Source organism: Sciurus vulgaris (genome assembly GCF_902686455.1).
Source record: "Sciurus vulgaris genome assembly, chromosome: 2".
Lineage (NCBI taxonomy): Eukaryota > Metazoa > Chordata > Mammalia > Rodentia > Sciuridae > Sciurus > Sciurus vulgaris.
This window is the reverse complement of record NC_136462.1, coordinates 92,593,788-92,615,101: the sequence shown is the minus strand read 5'-3', so window position 1 is coordinate 92,615,101 and position 21,314 is coordinate 92,593,788. Positions and strand designations below refer to the sequence as shown.

The window sequence follows — 21,314 nt, the reverse complement described above, 5'->3', positions numbered from 1 at the left end:
ACACAATAACTTCTGTGTTCTGGCCTTGACCCATTTCTCTGCATTCCTTTGTTTTGGCGCTTTTTTTTGGACAGATATTTATTTTATTCATTTATTTATATGTAGTGCTGAAAATCAAACACAGTGCCTCACACATGCTAGGCAAGTGCTTAACCACTGAGCCACAACCCCCACCCCTAGCTCTGCATTCTTATTTCCAGACCAACCATGATTCACCAGATGTGCCTTGTTTCTCTCTCCACTACAAATTTGGACTTCTGCCTGTGTGCCTCATCTTTCTGACAAACACCTACTCTTTCTACAGGACCCAGTTCAAGCATATCTTCTCTGCAAAGCCCTTTCTAATTCTCCCTTGGGAATTAAGAGTTCCACCTTGTTGCTCTCTTAACATCTCTACTTAGTGAACTGTACATTTATTTAGATGTCTTCCTCACTAGACCATGAGCTTCATAAAGCTAGGGACCATACTTTACTCATCTTTGTATCTCAGGTTCTCACACAGCTCTTTGAACAGAGGGTAAATATTGACTGAATATATGAACGACCTCAATCCTCCTCCTAACATATCTTTTCTTGCCTGGCTTGATAATTCATCAAGGACATGAATATGACAGCCAACACGGGGGGTGGGGATCTTAAGACTCTCATCAAGGGGTAATATACAAATGCAGCTTGTCTTTCAGGAAACTTCCAAGTTTTTTTGTAGGAGCTTCTTGTATAGTTTTCTATGGGGAATGTGAACAATTATAAGAGGTTGTGATGGATGACCAATCTCTGGGGCTATGTACTGATTTGGGTGATCAGGCTGTGGTGGTGGTGCGTCGCATAGAAATGATCAGCAATAAATGTGGTAGGAATTGGACTGAGGGGTTAGAAAACACATTGTAGCTAGAGAATGCTGTAAGTATAGGTCCTAAAGATAAATGCTTACAGCCACACTAAGAATAGCATGGACAAGTGAAACAGCCCAATACTGACAATCAGCCAATTTTGTTTTGATCTTCTGTCATTCCAGAACACTGAATGTCTTCATTTACCACAAAATGAAAAGGAAAATAAGTGTCTTTTTGACTTAAGAAAAAAAATAAAGTTACTATAAGTCCCTTTAAAATTTGAGGAAGTAGGAATTCACATATCATGGACAATAAAATTTATGTAGTCACATTAATAGAGGATAGGCTTTTTTCTTTTAAGTGTCATATACAAAAAACAACTGGTGATCTTGCCTTCTTTTGTTTTTAGTGAAGAGAAATTCTTAATTTATTTCGCATGAATCACCAATGAATTCACTGAGAACTTGACATAGCTTCTGCTCTCTAGAGGTATACATTCTGAGTTCAGGATCCCACCTGTTGCTGCACATGGCCTGTGTACTGTTCAATGAACTCAGTGAAGCGAATATAGTCTGTGCCAAGTCGGCAGAGTCGATTCAAGACGCTGGTCTCACTGGGATGGAGAAATGGGAAGTCCTGGGACACCTGCAAAAAGAGGGACAATGACAAAAACACAGATGCCTGCTGGCCACTGCCCCATATTCTTTGGGGTACTTCAAATACTTCATACTATCTTATCCTTTTTTTTTTTTCTTTCTTTCTTTTTTTTTTTTTTTTTTTTTGTGTACCAGGGATTGAACCTGGGGCACTTGACCACTAAGTCACATCCCCAGCCCTATTTTGTGTTTTATTTAGAGACAGGGTTCCACTGAGTTGTTTGGCATCTTGCCATTGCTGAGACTGGCTTTGAACTCTTGATCCTCCTGCCTCAGTCTCTGGAGCCACTGGGATTACAGGCCTGTGCCACCACACTGGGCTATTTTCCTTTTCTTACGATGCCCACTTAAAGTTGGTAAATTCTGAAAGGTATTTCCAAACTACTACAAAAGTGGTATTCCCTGTTCTGATCTACTTGCTTCTCAAATAGGTTAACATATGGTAAAGGATTCAAACCATACAAAATGGTGTATGTAAAAGTTAAGTCAAACTCCCCAGAGGCAGCAACTATTACCTATTTCTTATGTAATCTTCAGGGGAAAGTCCAGGATATGGGGATTTTGAATTGGTTCCAACAAAGTCTCTTTAGCAATACTGCTCAAATGAGGGTCTGTAGACATATTCTTAGGATTTATAAATTCTCTTTGAACTTTTAAATTTTGGCTTTTTAAATTATTTATATATATATTTTCAGTTGTTGATGGACCTTTATTTTATTCAATTATTTATATGCAATGCTGAGAATCAAATCCAATGCCTCACACATGCTAGGCAAGTGCTCTACCACTGAGCTACAACCTCAGCCCAAATTTTGTTTTCATTCCACTAAAACTCTAAAATTAATGTAAACATACTATAATCTGTAAAAGTACCTTACAACTGGTCATATAAATTTATTTATATTTGCATTTCTATTTTTAATTTAAATGAAGGACAAATTATAGTCTAATATGCTTTATAAAAGTTTCACAGCAATTCAAATATTAAAAAGTAGTGGCATAAATGGAATGTATTTGTTCAACCACATTTTTAAATTGTGGCAAAATACACATAACACCTATCATTTTAATCATTTGTAAGCACAGAGTTCAATGGCATTAGATACATTCACACTGTTGTGCAACCATCACACCATCCATCTTCATACTTGCTTCATTTCTCCCAACTGAAACTCTGAACCGATTACACACAACTCCCTCCTCTGCCTCCAGGCCCTGGCAACCACCACTCTACTTTGTCTCTATAATAATGTGACACATTAGTTGCCTCCTGTAAGTAGAATCATATATTTGTCATTTCATGACTGGTTTATTTCACTTAGCATAATGTCCTCAAGGTTCGTCTAAGAAGTAATATGTGTCAGGGTTCCTTCCTTTACATTACATGTATATCACATTGTTTATTCATTCATCCTGTGACGCACACATGAACTGTTTCTAACTTTTGGTATTGTGAATAATGCTTTATGAACATGGGTATAAAAATATCTATTGAGATCTTGCTTTCACTTCTTTGGGGTATATTCCCAGAAATGGAATTGCTGGATCATAATGGTACTTCTATGCTTAATTTTTTTTCAGGAATTGCTACTTTTTTTTTTTCACAGTGGCTGTACTATTTTACATCCCCATCAACAATGCACAAAAGTATTAATTTCTCCACAATCTCACCAAGATTTAGTTTCTATTTTTTTTAGTAGTAGCTATCCAAAATAATGTGAAGTGGTGTTTCACTATGGTTTTGATTTATATTTCTCAAAAGATTAGTGATATTAGGCATCTTCTCATGTGTTTGTTGGCCATCTTTATATCTCCCTTGGAGAATCAACCAACTTTTAATGAACACCTACTTTATCATAGGCACTGTGTTAACATTCAGACATAAAAGGATGAACAAAATCATTCAATTATTATTCCCAAACTACTTAGTGGGGTTGGGGTTGTGGCTCAGTGGTAGAGCACTTGCCTAGCATATGCAAGGCACTGAGTTCAATTCTCAGCACCACATATACATAAATGAATAAAGGTCTATCAACATCTAAAAATTTTTTTTAAATAGCATTTTACATGTTCATATTGTGAATATTGTACTTTATGGATGCCATCTTTATATGACAATAATAAACAGAAAAGAACCTTTGTTACTGAATCCGTGGTGATTTCATTAGGAATCTATTTAATATAGATTTTAATAACACAATATTAATCATATTTTCAAGTTAAGAGCTTAGGAGGTAGCCTGACGTAGTGCTTAACAACCTGATCTTTGGAGACTGCTTGGATTTGAATCCCTGAGTTGCCTCAAAAGTTTAGGTAAGTGACTACACCTCTCTATGCTTCAGTTTTCATACCTTTAAAGTGAAGATAATAATTGTGAGGATTAAATAAGTTAATATATGTAAAGCACATGTGCCAAGCACATAGCAAGTGCTCAATACATATAAGCAATTTTTAAATTATTAACAAGACATCTCCATCCAGTTATCAAGTGATACACCCATTATAACTGGCATTTGAGCATTTCTTCTTGGCAGTTTTAGAAAAGTTCAAGGTCTAATTATCCTGAAAAAAGCAAACAGTATCTTGAGATTTCTGATATCATTTTGTATAACATACAAACTGGCATTCTATACATTAGAATTATTGAAGTTAAAATAGAAAATGTACAGCCAGATTTGTAGTGAAGTCATTCTTCTAAACTGTGTTGCTAATTTAGTTTCAGCAAAACAACATTATATGTAATATCAGATCTGTGTTTTCATTTGTTTGGGTACCAGGGATTGAAACCAAGGGTACTTAACCACTGAACCACATCCCCAGCCCATTTCAATTTTTATTTTGAGACAGGGTCTCACTTAGCAAGGTCTTACTGCCTTGCTAAGTTGCTAAGGCTGGCTTCAAACTTGTGATCCTCCCGCCTCAGCCTACCAAGCCACTGGGAAGGCATGTGCCACCACATCAAGCTCAAATCTGTGTTTTTCAATCAGGGGCAATTCTGACCCCCAGGGGACATTTGGCAATGTCTGAAGACATTTTTGGTTGTCACAACTGGGGGAATGCTATTGGCATCTAGTTGGCAGGCTTAACATACTACAATACATAGGACAGGTCCCATAATAAAGAATTATCCAGTCCAAAATGTCAATAGTACAGGTTGAGAAACTTTGCATTAGAATAGCATTAATTCGAATTTCTAAACTGGTAGTTTTGTTTACATTTTTTTTTGTTTTGGTTTTTTTTTGTTTACATTTTTTAAAAAGTTTTTTTTAGTTGTTGATGGACCTTTATTTTTATTTATTTATTTATATGTGGTGCTGAGAATCAAACTCAGTGCCTCACACATGCTAGGCAAGTGCTCTACCACTAAGCCACAACTCCAGCCCCTTGTTTACATTTCATTTATAAAAATACTTAAGGACTGCAGTTCAAATCCCTGGCAGCTCAAATGAGAAAAAAATAAATAGCTATAAAAATACTTGTTTTTATAGTTGTTGAAGAGCAATATGCTTGAGTTTAGAACTAGCTTCATGTGGACTTATATTTGGTATTAAATAAAAATAAGTTTCTTAGTGGACTGAGATAGACTCATTACCCTATGTATATATATGATTACACAAATGGTGTGACTCTACATTGTGTACAACCATAGAAATGAAAAGTTGTATCCCATTTGTGTACAATGAATCAAAATGCAGTCTATACAGAGAAAAAAAATAAGTTTCATAGGCATTCATGACAATTTCTCCCTTTAACCAAATGTGAAAAACACTGCTCTGCTGAAAGTAAGCACTATTTACTGCTTTTGTGTTCTTTCACAAATACCAATACCTGCTATGTGGCAGAAATTGTGCTAGGTGTTCTGGGTACATGAATGAATACCACTGTGGTCTTTGCCACAGCTATCTATGCAGGCAAAAGGATATACATAGGTACTAGCAATAAATAATTATGAACTGTCATCAGTTCCAGAAAGGAAATAAAAGTTGCCATGATAGAGAATAATGGTCTAAGGGAAGGATATTTAATTTAAAGATGTGGTCAGAGAAAGTTTTTCTAGGAAGAGATCTCTTTCTGAGGAAGAAACCTTAGGATGAATAGGAGGAAAATATCTGCTTGAGACTTTTTAATTAGAAAGGAACGAAGAGGCTCTCTCCTTTGCCCCCCTCCGCCCAGCCCTTTCTCCTATAATCTGTTATCTCTTTTTAGTTAAAATAGTCAAGCACCCACAAATACTTTTGGAACATTTTCTTCCTATATGACTGGCATTGTGGTGAGTTAGGGGAAAACTGAAATACCAACCCAGTCTTCAAAGATCTACACACAAAAATTAACAATTAAAAAAATTCACCTAAACTCCCAAACCCCAAAATCACATTCATAAAGAAAAGGAGAAATCTATTTGATTTATACGTTTTATGGACCAAGAATGTAATTTTCCTGCCCGTCCACAGTATCTATATTGCCAGTTCTCCTAGAAACAGGCATGACTCTGATCAAACAGACTTAGATTTCTATCTTACTGTTTGTTGCACAAAGTTTTCTGAGCTTCAGTTTTGCTCATTTGTAAACTGGGATTAGCAATACTTAGATTACTACGTTGAGAGAATTAGGTAATATTCCTAGAAGCAGAATTAGACAAGACTAGTTCAGATACTGGAGCAAAAGAGACCTGGGTTCAAATTTAAGCCCTTCTAATTACAAGCCATGACCATGGAGTTAACATTCTGTAAAATGGATATGGGTGACTGTGAGGATAAAATGTGATAAAACCCATGCACAATATTTACCACTCAGTCCTTCCTCCTTCTCCATTTCTGACTACAAGGCCCCCTACCAAGTTCTTTTCCTAGTACAGTGAAGGAGTAATGGCCCCCTATCATGTTGTTCACCTAGTGGGAAAAGAGTAATGAGGGAAACACCACATGCTCTAGAATTTTTTCATTCAACAAATAGAGTGTTTATGTGTGCTGAAAGCTATGAATCTGGACCGGCCTTTAAAACTCACCTCGAGACAGAATGCAAGAGTGAAAATATTAAAGTACCTCCCTCACTTTTATATCCACTTCCCCGGCGACTCTCGTTCAGACACCTCGACCTCAGAACCCCTAAAAGGAGGGACCATGCGAGATCTGCCCTTGGTTTCTCATCATAGGCCTGGCCCCCTCTCCGTGTTTACATCCCCATTAGGCCCCTTGCACTGCGCTCCAGTGCACCTGGCCAGGGAAACGGGGCCCAGCGCTACAAGCCCCGCCCTTCAGACTCCGCCTCCAGGCACTGGCTCAGGTGCACCGATTCTGCATTCGCTGGTTCCCGCGCTCCGAGCCCAACATCTTACCTGCAAGCCACTCCTCTTGTTCCAGGTGAATATGGACCCTGGGTACCCGCTCAGAGCCAGAAGCAGTTCGTGGATCATTCCCACGGCGGAGTCCCTAGATACGTCGCTCCCTCCTTCAGGTGCCCCTCCAGGCGACCACGCAGGCAAGTGCTCCCTTTCGACACGCGCACTGGCCCCGGGCTCAGGCAGTTCGTCCTGAACCCGCCCGGGCAACTGCCGCCGGAGGAGCGGACGGGAAGCCGGGAAGAGACCAGCGCGCCGCGTCCCGGAAGTGTACCGAGCTCGGCTGGGCTCAGCCCTAGCTTCAGTTCTGGCGCCTCAGAGATGGGGTAGCTGTCCTCGCGCATGCGCCTTCGGTGCCCCGAGTCGCCGGCTCGGACTTCCGGTTTGGGAGCCGAACTGGGCGACTGGGGAACCCTGGCTGGGCCCTTCCCGGAGTGGGTGAGGCTGGCTTAGGGGCAGAGATGCAAGTGGGTTCGGGGACAACTCGAACGGGAGACGCTCCTAGGGTGGGATCGGAGGGTTCCCTCAGGGTGGTTTAGCCGGGTCAGAAGTCTCTGGAGGGATTGCACTGTATCTCTGAGTGACCCGGACAGAAGGAGCCAAGACAAAGAGGCCGGAACACCGCACCCACCGCTTCCTGAGCAGAGCTCCGCGCCCACGAACTCGTAGCACTTGGAGTCCCTAACCAGCACCCGAGCTCGTTCTCAGGAAACCCATTATTACTGCCCCTGGGACTTCCTCTCTTCACCGTTTCAGTGTGACTCTCCCCAAGTCTACCGGTTCTTGCTTCCGCAGCCAAAACCAAATTTAGAGTGCGAGGTTTCACGTCAGTAGCTTCCGAACCCTTGCTGAGCGGTTACTTCTGCTGTGAGGGAAAACAAAGACTTGATATTCCGTACTTGATTTTTCTGTGGACTGAAAATTAATAGTTTGGAACCCGAGGGGGCGGGGCGGGGCGGACGCAGAGGGCCTCGGGAAAGACCGCGGAGGTACTAGGGGAGAATCAGCCGCGACCCCCAGACAGAGGCGTTGTGTTGCCTTCCACAGGATGGTGACTTGTCTTTAGAGCCTCTTGACCTCCCATATGGCTCGAACTCACCGTACCACATCGTTCCAAGGAGTTAAATGAGGTCAGATTCGGGGGAAGTGGGACAGGAGCAGACAGTACTATTTTCTGCAGCTTCTTGGGGCTGCCTTGTAAGTCGACAAGAATGCAACTTTTTAAAGGTCATTCTCCTTTTGCTCATTATTGACTTGCTGCCCTGAAGATAGTGCCACTTCAGATGGTTACTTGGAGCATGTAATAAATGAGGCCAGTTCTGACAAGACTGTAAACATGTGAATATATTCCTCTGATAGTGCCATCTCTCTCTACTCTAGGAAGAAACTCCTTTTACAGAGAGACTAATCTTCATTTAATTCTCCAAGGACATGGAAATATGGTGTAATCCCTGGAACTTTGACTCTTAATTGGAGGGAATCTCCTTTCTGCTGTGAATGATGGCCAAACCCACTCTGAGAGGGAATGGCGCTAACTCTGAAACCTTGCGACAGCGTTTCAGGAAATTCCATTACCAGGAGGTGGCTGGGCCCCGGGAGGCTTTCAGCCAACTCTGGGAACTTTGTTGCCGATGGCTAAGGCCAGAAGTGCGTACCAAGGAACAGATTGTAGAATTGTTGGTGCTAGAGCAGTTCCTGACTGTCTTACCTGGAGAGATCCAGAATTGGGTACAGGGACAATGTCCAGAAAGTGGAGAGGAGGCAGTGACACTGGTGGAAGATTTAGAAAGAAAGCCTGGAAGACCTGGACATTCGGTGAGAAGGGAAGGGGAATTCAGTAGTGTGAGACTGGAAAGGGGCAAGGGTAGAGGGCCAATTTAAAGTACAGACAGGCCTAAAAGAGGGCACAGTCTTCTTTATACTTCTGGTCTGCAACACATAACTTTTTCAGATAGCACTTGCCTGGAGATTCTACCTGGGTGTAACTTTGCCTACCCTGTCACAATGAATTTTTCTTCATTTCATACTTTCTTATTTAATAGGGAAGAAAAGGGAACATCCCCCGCCCCCCATCCTGTTACTGGGTTTACTACTTGGATTTTTTCCTTTTGGTGGTCCAGCTCCTCTAAGCTAATGGTAATAGAATAAGACCTTTGCTATAACTTCCCCACCTCCTACAACTCTAGCCTTGCCCTAGAAGGATGAACTCTTGGGGAATTAAATAGTCTTCTCTGGGAATGCCTCTCACTATGATCTTGCAGTGACAATTAATGGGGGTTGTGTCAAGGTCACAGTCTCTGTGATGGGGCAGGAAGTGCGATCAGAGAAGATGACACCCCTGAAATCATCACGAGAATTATTAAATGTTCTGCAGGAGTCCATGGAACCCCAGCCCAGGGGTGTACCCAAGAAAAAGAGGGCAAGAAGTCCAGACCTGGGACCACAGGAGCAGATGAACCCAAAGGAGAAGCTGAGGCCTTTTCAAAGGAGCGGTGAGGAGTAGATTCATATGGCAAGATAGAGTACCATTCTAAGTTGGGAAGTAGGTTTGGGAATAGTGAGTGGGAAAGGGATTTCAGGAATAAGTGGAAATTATAGAATATGTGATTGTTGGGGACCCCCTGAAGACATGTAGTTTAGCCAGCCCTCCAGTACATTGTTTCTTTTATTTCCTCTTTTGATAAGTCTGTTGAGAGAATGGCTCCCTAGTTTTTATCAGGACTTGGAACAATTTTGTTAGTAATGATAATAGTAGATTGCATTTTCTAGATAAAAATGCTTTCTATACTGGAAGGCACATCTTTTAGTTGTTTTGCTTGTCCAAATTGAACTATATTTGTGTTTTTAAGCTTTCCCCATAACCTCTATTCTTTTAGACCTTAGCTTTTATTATTCTCTCCTTTGGAACTTTTAAGTTCTCCAAATATGGTAATTGTGGAGAACAAAATTATGTGTATTATTCCAGTGAGGTTCTGTTAGGTAGAGGCTGAGTTAAGAATTTTACTTCAGAATTTTTCAATATCTTCTTTCATTATAGCCCAGCTCATATTTATGGGAGGATTTTTGTTCACCTAGTAACTCTCATATCTTTTCCTCAATGCCTTTGTACCTAGTCACTTATTCTTGGACTTGATTTGTAAAACTTGTTTTTCTTCTTTGTACTCTAGTGAACTCCATTTTGTTTGTTTTTTTCTTTGATCACTTTATTTAAAACTTGAGATTCTTTTGAACTCTGATCCTATCCAAGACAGTAGCCTTCTTGAATAGTTTGATATTGGTTTCTGTTTAATCATTCGGGTGAAATCCCCCAACCTCACACACAGACTTGAAGAGTTAATCAGTTCCTAAAAATCTACCATGTGCTCAACATGTTGCAGGGTATTCTGCAATATGATTGAGAAAACAACAGCAAACTATAAATATGTGCTGAGCAGAACTATATTGAAACAACGCTTAACAACAACTTAATAGTGTAAGTGCTGTGGGGGTTTGACAGTGGAGATGAGGCAGGGCTGTAGTGAAGGCCTCTTGAGGGCATTGGCAAGTATAGCTTCTTGAAGGATGGGTTGAATTTGGGTAGGAGAAAGTTAATAGAAAGGTACAGAGTGGCAAATAACAGTGTAGTTGTTCTGGAGAGAAAAAAATTAATGAGTGGACAGTTCCTAAACACTAAGGTTAAGGGTTAAGGCTCAGCAGGATAGTGTGTGAACTAAGGAAACAAGAGCCTGAAGTCAGGCGACTGCTGCAGTTATCCACATGTGAGAGGATCCAGGGTCTGGACTTGGTGGCAACAGGAATGGAGAGGAAGGATGTACTAAGAGAAACATCTATAGAGTTTGGTGACTGAGAATGAAGGAAACAGATGAGTTGAAGACAATCTCTTTTCCCTTGAAGTCACTGTTTACTTCTCTAGCCCAAGTAAAAAAATAAGAGACAGGAGGTGACTATTCCCAGCAGTGCTACAAACCTGTACACAAGTGGTTCAGAAGGCTAGGGAGCAACTTGGAGTAGAATTTTCAACTCAGAACATACAACAGAACCTTTTCCTGTCTTGTCACCCTGCTCTGGAAAATAAAATACTTTTCATCTTTTTGCGGATTCCTGTATTTTCCCCATTCTTCAACTCACTGAACTTTCTGAAAACATTTCCCTAGATACTTCCTTTATAATCCCTTGGATAAAAAAAGCAAAACTGAATTCAGACATGTTTTATATGGTCAGTCCAAATTATGATACCCTTTGTTTGCTTCTCTGTAAGCAGGATTTCCATTTCCTAAATCCGATGTGGTCTCCAGGTTGGAGCACAGACAGCCATGGATCCCAGATCTGCTGGGCTCCAAGGAGAAAGAAGTTCCAAGAGGCAGCCACATAGGTGATAGACAAGTGCATGCTGATCTGCTGCCATCCAAGAGAGAAAGAAGTTGGGTAGAAAAGGATCACTGGAGCTTTGAGGATGAGAAGGTGGCAGGTGTACACTGGGGCTATGAAGAGACTAGAACTCTCCTTGCAATTCTTAGCCAGACTGAATTTTATGAGACTCTCCGAAACTGTCATCGAAACAGCCAAGTATACGGGGCTGTGGCTGAAAGGCTCCGGGAGTATGGTTTCCTCCGGACGCTGGAACAGTGTCGGACAAAGTTCAAAGGTCTTCAGAAGAGCTATAGGAAAGTCAAGAGTGGCCACCCACCTGAGTCCTGCCCCTTCTTTGAAGAAATGGAGGCACTGATGAGTGCTCAGGTCATTGCTTTGCCTAGTAATGACCTAGAAGAGGCAGCCTCTCATTCTGGCCAGGTGAGTAGTGACGTTGAGACTGAGGAGCCAGGGCAGGAGGCCTGGCAGCATGAGGAGGGAGCAGAAACAACTTTCACTGAGGCTTCTGACAGTGATGAAATGGACCTGGAGGTCACCCACCAGGACCCTGACAACTCAACTGCACCTGTCCTGTTCCGAAGCCCAAGTGGTAAGAAGTTTTTCTTCTGGGGGTTTTGGGATTAGACTTGGGGAGCAGTGAGACTGCATATGGAGTCTAGATGTCACCTGTCAGCCTGGCCTCTTAAAGAAGGAACAAAGACTTTTGTTCAATTCCATATGTATTTCATTATCTTTTTTTGGGAAAATCAGGGAAATAATAGTAATAAGTTGGTGTTTAAAAGAAATACACTCAGAAAATTCAAGAGTGTCTTGAGAAGGACTATCATTCCATTCCTTTATTAAAATATTTTCCTGATTATAAAATCATTGCAGGCTTATTGAAAAAAATGTGGTAGTTTATTATTTTTTCTTCCTTATTCTTTTTCCATCACTGACATAAAGATAGGTAAATTTGTCTCATGTGCTGAATGTTATTATTTTCATATCTTTGTTCCTTTCATCTTTTTCCCCCACTACTTTTTCTCTGTCTTCCGATTTCTTTCTTATTCTCCTTTACTCACAGTGAGTGGAGAATAATGGAAGGAAAATATCATACAACTGGCTCTCAGGTGAGAGGAAGAGTATTTGAACCCTCTTTGTATCCACCTTGGGTACCTTTAGGGAGCACAGACATTACTCATCCTAATGTACTTTCCTGAATGTATTGTCCCAAGTGCGGGACCTGCAGCACTAGCATGTGTTCAGTCCAGGAGATAATTTGTCCTTGGTTCCTTCCTCAATCTGGCTCCTGCGCATCCTACACCCCATGAATAGCATACATGACTATAAAGTCCTTATTTTGTACCCTTCAAGTCTGTGCTATTGCTGGGCTTGCTTCATTGAAATTGTGGCAAATGAAGAAAGACTGTAATAGGAATTTGGCAGCAGTGTGATTCTGAAAGAGGTGGTTCCTTAGGGTTTTAAGTCATTCTATGGGAAAATGAATTCATAAGGGAATAGGACTGGTGGAAAATGATCAGAGAACTTAGGGATAACACATTGTGGCTGATAGAACTAATTGTGGGTCTTCCCCTAACCAGTGCTATTTTAGTTTTCAGAATTCCAGATAAACCACTAGAAGGATAGGGAAATGGATTCTATACACTTGATTTAGTGTATATAATACTTGATTCAGTGATGAGGTGGAAAGATTTTTTTTAATGGCTAAATAGAATTTACAACTAAAGTTTGCTGAACTTGCTAAAGGATGTAGAAAAGCAAAACACTGTATAATTAATTCATAAGATTTTGAAAACATGAAGTATTTTTATATTTTTAATCTAGGAGTCGTCTTAGGTGATTTTTGTTTTCCTTTTTGGTGCTAGGATTGAACATGGGGTCTCATGCATGTGCTCTACAACTGAACTACACCTACAGCCTAAGTCATTTTTCTTGATGCAGTGGATAGGACTGGGGCATTGCAGCTCTAAAGATCTGGTTTAAGTGGTGCTGAAATTTCTCTTCTGGTGGCAGGTGTACACTGGGGCTATGAAGAGACCAAGACTTACCTTGCAATTCTTAGTGAGACTCAGTTTTATGAAGCCCTCCGTAACTGTCACCGCAACAGCCAGTTATATGGAGCAGTGGCTGAAAGGTTATGGGAATATGGCTTCCTCAGGACCCCAGAGCAATGTCGGACGAAGTTTAAAAGCCTACAAACCAGCTATCGGAAAGTCAAGAATGGCCAAGCACCAGAGACCTGTCCATTCTTTGAAGAGATGGATGCTTTGGTGAGTGCTCAGGTTGTTGTTCCATCTAGTGAAGGTCAGGAAGAAGAGACAGCTTCTTGCCCCATCCAGGGAAACAGTGAGGAAGAAGCTGAGAAACAAGCTGAGGATGTAGAAGAGGCAACAGAAGAAGATTCTGATGATGAAGAGGATACTGAGATACCCCCAGGGGCTATTGTAAACCGTGCTCCAGTCTTATTCCAGAGCCCCAGTGGTAAGATTCTTTCACTTCTTATGATACAAATCAGAAAAGAGAAGCAATGGGATTTAAGGGGAAACCATCAGATTGAAAAATGGTCTCTCTACCCAGCTTTCATGGATTCTTCTTTACCTTTATCTCTTCCCCCTTGTTTCCTATCAGCTTAGTGAGCTAAGGTTGTTATTCATGTGATTTGTCTTTTTACATTCTGAGATAGTTGTAAACTGTAAATTTGTTGTCATTTATGTGTGTTCTGCTGGGATTTCATCCTATTTACCTGTCAGGGAATTGGATACTTTTTCATGTATCCATAATAGGAAGAAATTGATTTTAAAAGTTGGCTCTCATTCTTGCTTTTCTTCTAGTTTCAGCAAGTATACTAGCTGTTAAGTCGGTATTCTTCACAGAAAACTTGACAACCCTTTTCTTTAGATAAGTTTTGCAGAAATTAGAGATTTCTATAGAAACTGACTGGATCTTAGCTGAGCTGCTATTTAAGAAAAAATATGGCTTCCTTCCTTGTGGGAAGAAGAGTTATGATTTTGGAGTCATACCTATGTTGCTTATTACCTGATTGTCTTAGAGCGAGTTACTTAACTCCCAATATTGCTTATAGATTAAGACCTTGGGTTTGGTTAATTCCATGGTAGAACATTGGGCTAACGTGTAAGGTCCTGGGTTCAATCTCCAGCACTGCATAACAAAAACAAAACACTGTCATAGGGTTGATATAAATGAGATACTTATCACAATGCCTGTACGCATAGTAGGTGTTCAAGAAATAATGGTTTTCACTTCCATAATCTTTTTCTTGGCGGGGGCCAAGGCAGGCACTGGGGATTGAATTTACAGTCACTTGACCACTGAGCCACATCCCCAGCCTTATTTTGTATTTTATTTAGACACAGGGTCTCACTGAGTTGCTTAGCACCTTGCTTTTGCTGAGGCTGGCTTTGAACTCACAGTCGTCCTGCCTCAGCTTCCCAAGCTGCTGGGATTACAGGCATGTGCCACCGTTCCATAGTCTTTTGATCTATGTCCCATAGAGCCTCAGTTCCATGGGATATTTATTAATGTATTCTATTTAAAAATGACTTTAGATTTGAAGAAATGCTAAGTAGCCCTATTGGAGGCTCACAATACACAGTCACATATTTGAAGTTCTGAGATTTTGGTTAATCTAATGAATCTCCATTTCATGGAGCATCTCATAAGACTAGACTTGTGGGTAGATACTGCATTAAGTGGTACATATACAGATTGACATTCAGCATTCTTTTGTATTCTTTTAGTCTTGGGAATTTGGGATCCAAAGTTTACCTAAAACATCTGAATAAGTGCAAATCTTCAGAGCCTAGACCCAAAGAAGCCTGGCATGTGGTACTTAGAATAATAAAATATTGCCTCAGCAGAATGCTTGAGTATTGGAGTAGATGTTTTTGGAAATTTATTTTATTTATTTATCTTTTGAGCAAAGAAAATGTTTTAGACATATCCTATTGAAGTTTTTCTCTCAAAAGTTCTTTTCTTTGAAAGATACTAAATTTTTTTCTGCTGTTTTTATTTCCAACATATGTTGGAATTTGAAGGGGAGGGCATTTATGAGACTTCTTTCTGAATATAGAAGTTGCCCAAAATGTTTTCCTGGACATTTCCTTCTAATCCTTTCAGTTATTGGCAAAGAACACAAACAAGAATATCATGATAGGCCTGACATGTAGCAAAAACACAGCATTAGAAAGTATCTTTCCTGTATACCCACAGTGATAGTTTTCTCTAAAACTTTGTTTTACAGAGGGGACTTTCTAAAGATTCTGGCTATTAAAGAAGGGTTAAAGAATATATTAGCCAACTCCTATGTGGAGTATGCAGTTGAGAAGCATGTGATAGTTTACTAAGAAGTAAAACACTGGAATTTTAATAGTATCAGTAATTTGGGATCAAGAGTTTCCTAATTTTTTATATTTCAGCATCTAGTGTAATAGTTGTTTTTCCCAGGTTTGCTTTCCCTGGCACACATAATTAGGGAAATAGATAACTTTTTAAATTCTATTCTTACACCAGGTTTTGAGGCTGGATTTGAGAACGAAGAGAGTTCGAAACGGGATATTTCTGAGGAAGTACAACTGCATAGGACATTACTTGCTAGGTCTGAAAGAAGAATTCCTCGTCATCTTAAACAAGGTAAAGGCAGTGAGAGTGAATGTAAATCAGGAAAACAGTGGGAAAAGACCCTAGAAGAAAGGAGAAGAAAACTGACAATCTCAGAGAAGAGTTTAGGTAAAGTCATGAATCATAAAAGACCTTGCTTGGGAGAGAAACCCTATAAATATCTCAGATATGGCAAAAGCTTTGGCTCAAACTCCCATCTCACACATCAGATATCCCCCCAGGAAGAAAATCCATATAAATGTACTGATTGTGGGAAAAGCTTCAGTCGGAGTGCCCGCCTCATCAGACACAGGAGAATCCACACTGGAGAGAAACCTTATAAGTGTCTTGACTGTGGGAAAAGTTTCCGTGACAGTTCAAATTTCATCACCCATAGGAGAATCCACACAGGAGAAAAACCTTATCAATGTGGTGAGTGTGGAAAACGCTTCAATCAGAGCTCAAGCCTTATAATTCACCAGAGAACCCACACAGGAGAAAAGCCCTATCAATGTGAAGAGTGTGGAAAAAGCTTCAATAATAGTTCTCATTTCAGTGCACATCGGAGGATACACACAGGAGAGAGACCCCATATGTGTCCTGACTGTGGAAAGAGTTTCAGTAAGAGTTCTGACTTACGAGCACATCACAGAACCCACACAGGAGAGAAACCCTATAGATGTCATGATTGTGGCAAGTGCTTCAGTAAAAGTTCTGCCCTTAATAAACACCGAGAAATCCATACACGAGAAAAGCTTTTGTCACAATCAGCACCTAAGCAAGCCTCTAAGGATAAATGAAGGAAAGAGCCTCAGTAAATGTATTGTTTGGAAAGTCTTCCAATAGCAAGATTCATATCCTGTTCTGTGCTCAACTGGCTTAGGAAGCAGTCCTTAGGGTTTATATCATTGTTTATTCCTTAAGCTTCTGCATCTATAGCCGAATTCCCAATGCAGTCATTTTAACAGTGAAAGATTTCAGTCCTTCACCTTGCCTATATCTGGAACACATCTTTCCCTCTCAGTGCCTATGTTGTTCCCTTAATAGAGATGACATGGCAGTAGATCTTAGGAATTTGATATGCATCCTTTTTTGATTCAGCCTGTTATTCAGTTGCATTTTAATTGAACAAAAACCCACCACATTAGCATTTCAGGGAGAAGTCATGAGAAATTGGGTCTAGCTGTTCTTTATGTAGTAATGAAAATGCTAAAAAGAATCCTGCTTACTTCAGCCTGTGCTTAGAATGACATATTTGTCAGGCATATTCTTCATTTATCTTGGAGAATTTATTGACCATCTTGGTTCTGTCCTGTGAATCTTCTTGTCAAAAGCCAGGTGTTCTGACTTAGGGAAACAATGTAAACCTACTATAAATATTGGATTTCTTAGTTTCTTCCAAGTCCTTGCAGGGTCAGAATAGAATAACAATACACATAAAGTATCCAGTTTGACTTTTTTTCTGTCCCATCATGAGAATTTCATCTGTCCCTTGTCGTCTAGAAGCCCAAAGATTAAGCCATCAGAATGTGATAGGAAAAGCAGTTAAAGCTGCCAATAAGGAATCATCCATTTTCCCTACATTCCAAACATCTAATATAGTGTTAGGCACCCTGTAGGTGCTCACTATAAACCTGGAGCAAGTAGAAGCTACTGCTGTGGTCCCATGTACCACTTTGTGTCAGTAACCCTTTACCCTCACGGCAGGGAAGATGGGACTATCTGTGGTCAATGGAGCTACCAATCTATACACACACATTTAGCTGTATACAATTAAAAGCAGCTCTTCAAACAAGTGTAATTACTGATCTTTATAATCAAATAGCATTGAATTTATTGTCCTTTTGTTCATAGTGGTATGAATAAGCCCTGTATAGCACAAGTTAAACAGACCCCATCCTTATCCTCACAACTGAAAACAGATAACACTCACATGAACAAATAAGTGCAGTCAAGAGAAATCTAGAAAGCTAGGTAGTAACACTGTGCATAAATGATAAGGTCTAATGCACTAGAGTTTGCTATAAGAAAAATCTGGGAAGTATTTTCTTCAAGAAGCAGGAAGTATTCAAAGGAGGAAAGGATAACTGGGTAAATTAGGGTGGTATGAACAGTGGGAAAATGGTGGAGCACAGGGCAAAGGACAGAACATAAGGAAGGTTAGATAAAGCTTGGAGCAGCAAAAACTTTACAGATAGTATGACATGGCCCTGCAGCAGGCAGAGAATTATCCTGGCTGAAACATGGGAGTGCCAGAGGCAGACCATGAGGTGGTCCACTCATCATGTGTAACAAACCAAATCAGGTACTCTGGTGTAATTTTTTTTTTTGGTGGCGGGGCGGGGGGAGGGGGGGGTGCGGTTTACCGGTGATTAAACCCAGGGGCACTTAGCCACTGAGCCACATTCCCAGCCCTTTTTTTTTTTTTTTTTTTTTTTGAGACAAGGTCTCGCTAAGTTGTTTAGGGCCTAAGTTGCTGGGATTATAGGCATATGTCACCATGCCTGGCTGCTGTAATTGATAAGGAAACAGCTGACTGGTACTGGGGGAGAATGAAAACTTTTAGGGACTAAGTTGCTATGGGAGACACAAATCAGAAACCAGTATCTGGGGCTGAGGTTGTAGCTCAGTGGTAGCGTGCTCACTTAGCATGCATGAGGCCCTGGCTTTATCCTCAGCACCACATAAAAATAAAGATATTGTGTCCACCTACAACTAAAAATATGTATTAAGAAAAAGAAAAGAAACCAGTATCTGTTGAAGACGCTTTGATGAGCAGGTCAGAGGAAAGATGAACCTGGCCAGATGGCAAGACCTGGGGTAAATAACTATTTCACATTCATATTTAATTAGAACCCTTTAGCTGGACTAATATCCAGTCTGGGATATCACTACTACTGGGAGAGCAGTAGGGAGCAGAATATCCTGTAATTCATACCTTACTGAGTTAGGGTTTATAATTAGGGTTCTAGTGTTGAAGAACCCTAGTACAAAGAGTAGCCTAACATTCATTGCCAATTAAAACAGAAGGGAACAAGAAACACCAATCTAAAGGAGTGTGTAAGGATCTGAGATGGTTTAAGAAGTGTGCTATAATGTCAAGAAAAGACATTTTTCTTTAGTACATGTATTGTCTTGTAGAAAAAGCATTGGTTTGGGTATCAATAGATATTCATTCTGGTTCTAGATGTCTTGTGTGTAAGTTAACTGTTTCCCTTTCTGTAAAGCAGAACAATGTTTACACCTAATCTGCCTCTCAGGGATACCACATGTCAATAAAAATTATGTCCACTGAGTGTCTGTTATATATGCAAATTATTATGATCAAGTTGTTCATGGTAGGAAAAGATGAATTTCTCCCTGTTTTATACCTGTATAAAGTATGCCTGTCTGACTCTCTAATATTCTTGGCAGAGGAAAAAAATTACAATGTAGTAAAAAAATTTAGAACAAAAATATTTCCTATCTGAATCCATATCCAAAATCCACTAGAACCCATGCTGGCATAGGGAATGAGTCTTATATTAAAACACCAACCTTCCAGTTTCCAAGAGAATGTACCAAAAAGATTGGCCATGAGGGCTGGGATTGTGGCTCAGTAGTAAAGCATGTGTGAGGCACTGGGTTCGATTCTCAGCACCACATATAAATAAATAAACAAAATAAAGGTCCATCAACATCTAAAAGAAAATTTAAAAAAAATTGGGCATAAGTGTACTCTACTATCTCACCAGGTGAAGACTTAATTAATATGAAACTAGCTCACAAAACATTAGACACCACCCAATCTACCATTCCTGAGGATGGAAAGAAGCAAGAAATAATAATCTTCAAATATTCTAAGAAAGAGAAACTAAAACCACTATTGGGGGAGCGAGAAGACCTAAGCACCTCTAATTTTTTAATATTCATAAAGCCTTTGTAGGACCAAGGATGACATGTGCAGAAAGGAAAGGAAAAAAAATAAATAAATGTCCTAGTAGTTGTCATTTGTTTTTATCAGGTATTTTCTTAGTGGTTTTACTTCTTTTCATATTTTCCATACACATTCATTTTTCCTTTGATTGCTTGACCTCTATGGTCAATGCCATAGAATTTAACATTTACATGTATTCTGTGCCGTTGCCATTTCTCATTTATTATAGTCCAAGTTAGAAGCTGAGTCTTGTCAACTTTGTTTAGCACTGTTTTTATGGTGACCAGGTAGGGAAAGGAGATGAGGTAAGAGTATAAAGCTGAATCAGTTCTCTCATTATTCAATTCAAAATCTAAAATGAAAACTTTACTCAAATAGCTGTGTAATGACATGCACATCTCAAAGTTTTGGCATATAAAATGTTATGGAGTATTCTCTGAAACCATGGTGCTATAAGTAATATGTTTTATTTTATATATGATACATATAAGTTTATTAACTTATTCATTATAATTTATAATAAATTTTAGAAGCTTAAATTCCACTTTTTCTACTATAGCCACCATGGAGTTCTTTCAGAAACAAAACTTTCAAACAAACTGGATTAGGATGAACATTAGAAATAGAAGCCCAAAGTATCCTAAAAACATTTTAGCCAAAGGACATCTGTCTCATTCTATACAGTGAGATATATATTCCAATAACTTTATGCTGAGTGTCACCAAGCACCTGAATATTTCTTTGAGCTCACAAATCTCTACTTGCCCAAAGTTGGCATTTGAGAATTTTTAACAGACAAGGAAGTAGCATTTGAAGAGATAAGGATAAAGTTATAATAAGTGGAGTGGTCTTGATGTAGAACTAGTATAGGTAAAATTAAGGTGCATTCCAAATGAGTACAACTCGACCTCTGTATTCATTTGATCTGTTGTTAAGACACAAGCTATATTTGCTCTTAGCAACAGAAAGAAGTAGCAGCTAGAGTAGTGACTAGGTAAGTATGGAATGAAATTCAAAGATGAAAGGGGATATGCACAGTATTATCTAGTATTATCAGTAAAGGTAGGCATATTTGTCAAAATGCCAAATCACTGAAAGAGTCCAAAAAATAAGACTTTCCAAGGGACTACTCCAATTGGCATACATATAGTTTTTGTTTGTAACTTTTTTATATTGATATAATTTCAAATTTAAAGAAAGAGTTCCAAAAGTACAAGGAATTCCTATATACCTAGATTGAACAGGCATATTTTCCCCATTTGCTTTCTTTTGCTATATAAATGTATGTGTATATATGCAAACTCACACACACACACGTACACCCTATACATATATTTTAAAAATCACTTGAGTTAGAATAAGTACCCTTCTCTCCTAAATATATCACATACTTAGAACATTCTCTTAAACCTCAATAAGGTTATCAAAGTCAGGAAATATAAAATTGATATAATACTATCTACTCAAATTTCTTCAATGGTTCCACTAATTTCCCTTAGAGTAATTTTTTCCTTGTCCAGGATCATGTTTTATATTAGTCATTTCCACTCACTCACTCCCTTCCTTTGTGGTACCCAGGATGG

At 39.6% G+C, this 21,314-nt stretch overlaps 2 protein-coding genes across 4 annotated transcripts in view; one reads left to right on the top strand and one right to left on the bottom strand.

The window, feature by feature from the left end:
• TUBGCP4 (tubulin gamma complex component 4) overlaps window positions 1-7,061 on the bottom strand; it is a 45,854-nt gene extending 38,793 nt beyond the window's left edge. Inside the window, exons 1-2 of the mRNA XM_079127778.1 lie at window positions 6,825-7,061; window positions 1,350-1,478 (exon numbers count right to left, since the gene is read on the bottom strand). Of these exons, the coding sequence (XP_078983904.1) occupies window positions 1,350-1,478; window positions 6,825-6,902 (207 nt within the window). The 5' untranslated portion in view covers window positions 6,903-7,061. The remainder of the gene's footprint in view (window positions 1-1,349; window positions 1,479-6,824) is intronic.
• Window positions 7,062-7,067: 6 nt separating this feature from the next.
• ZSCAN29 (zinc finger and SCAN domain containing 29) lies at window positions 7,068-20,221 on the top strand. 3 transcript variants are annotated; one of them, XM_079127773.1, is made up of 6 exons: window positions 7,207-7,265; window positions 8,208-8,642; window positions 9,115-9,319; window positions 11,089-11,787; window positions 13,212-13,679; window positions 15,729-20,221. In XM_079127773.1, exons 2-6 carry the CDS (start codon window positions 8,325-8,327, stop codon window positions 16,613-16,615), a joined length of 2,577 nt encoding a protein of 858 aa, XP_078983899.1. In that variant the 5' UTR covers window positions 7,207-7,265; window positions 8,208-8,324; the 3' UTR covers window positions 16,616-20,221. The 3 variants fall into 3 exon arrangements, with proteins under 3 accessions (XP_078983900.1, XP_078983899.1, XP_078983901.1); XM_079127774.1 differs by having other exon boundaries at window positions 7,068-8,642; window positions 9,202-9,319; XM_079127775.1 differs by lacking the exon at window positions 7,207-7,265 and having other exon boundaries at window positions 8,321-8,642; window positions 13,212-13,468; window positions 15,729-16,044.
• The last annotated feature ends 1,093 nt before the right edge of the window (window positions 20,222-21,314 follow it).

Bases quoted from the DNA above. Each gene is read 5' to 3' on its own strand.
- ZSCAN29 (XM_079127773.1), top strand. From the start codon at position 8,325: ATGATGGCCAAACCCACTCTGAGAGGGAATGGCGCTAACTCTGAAACC. The intron at 8,643-9,114 runs GTGAGAAGGGAA...GGTTGTGTCAAG, and splicing joins CTGGAAGACCTGGACATTCG to GTCACAGTCTCTGTGATGGG. The intron at 11,788-13,211 runs GTAAGAAGTTTT...TTCTGGTGGCAG, and splicing joins CCTGTTCCGAAGCCCAAGTG to GTGTACACTGGGGCTATGAA.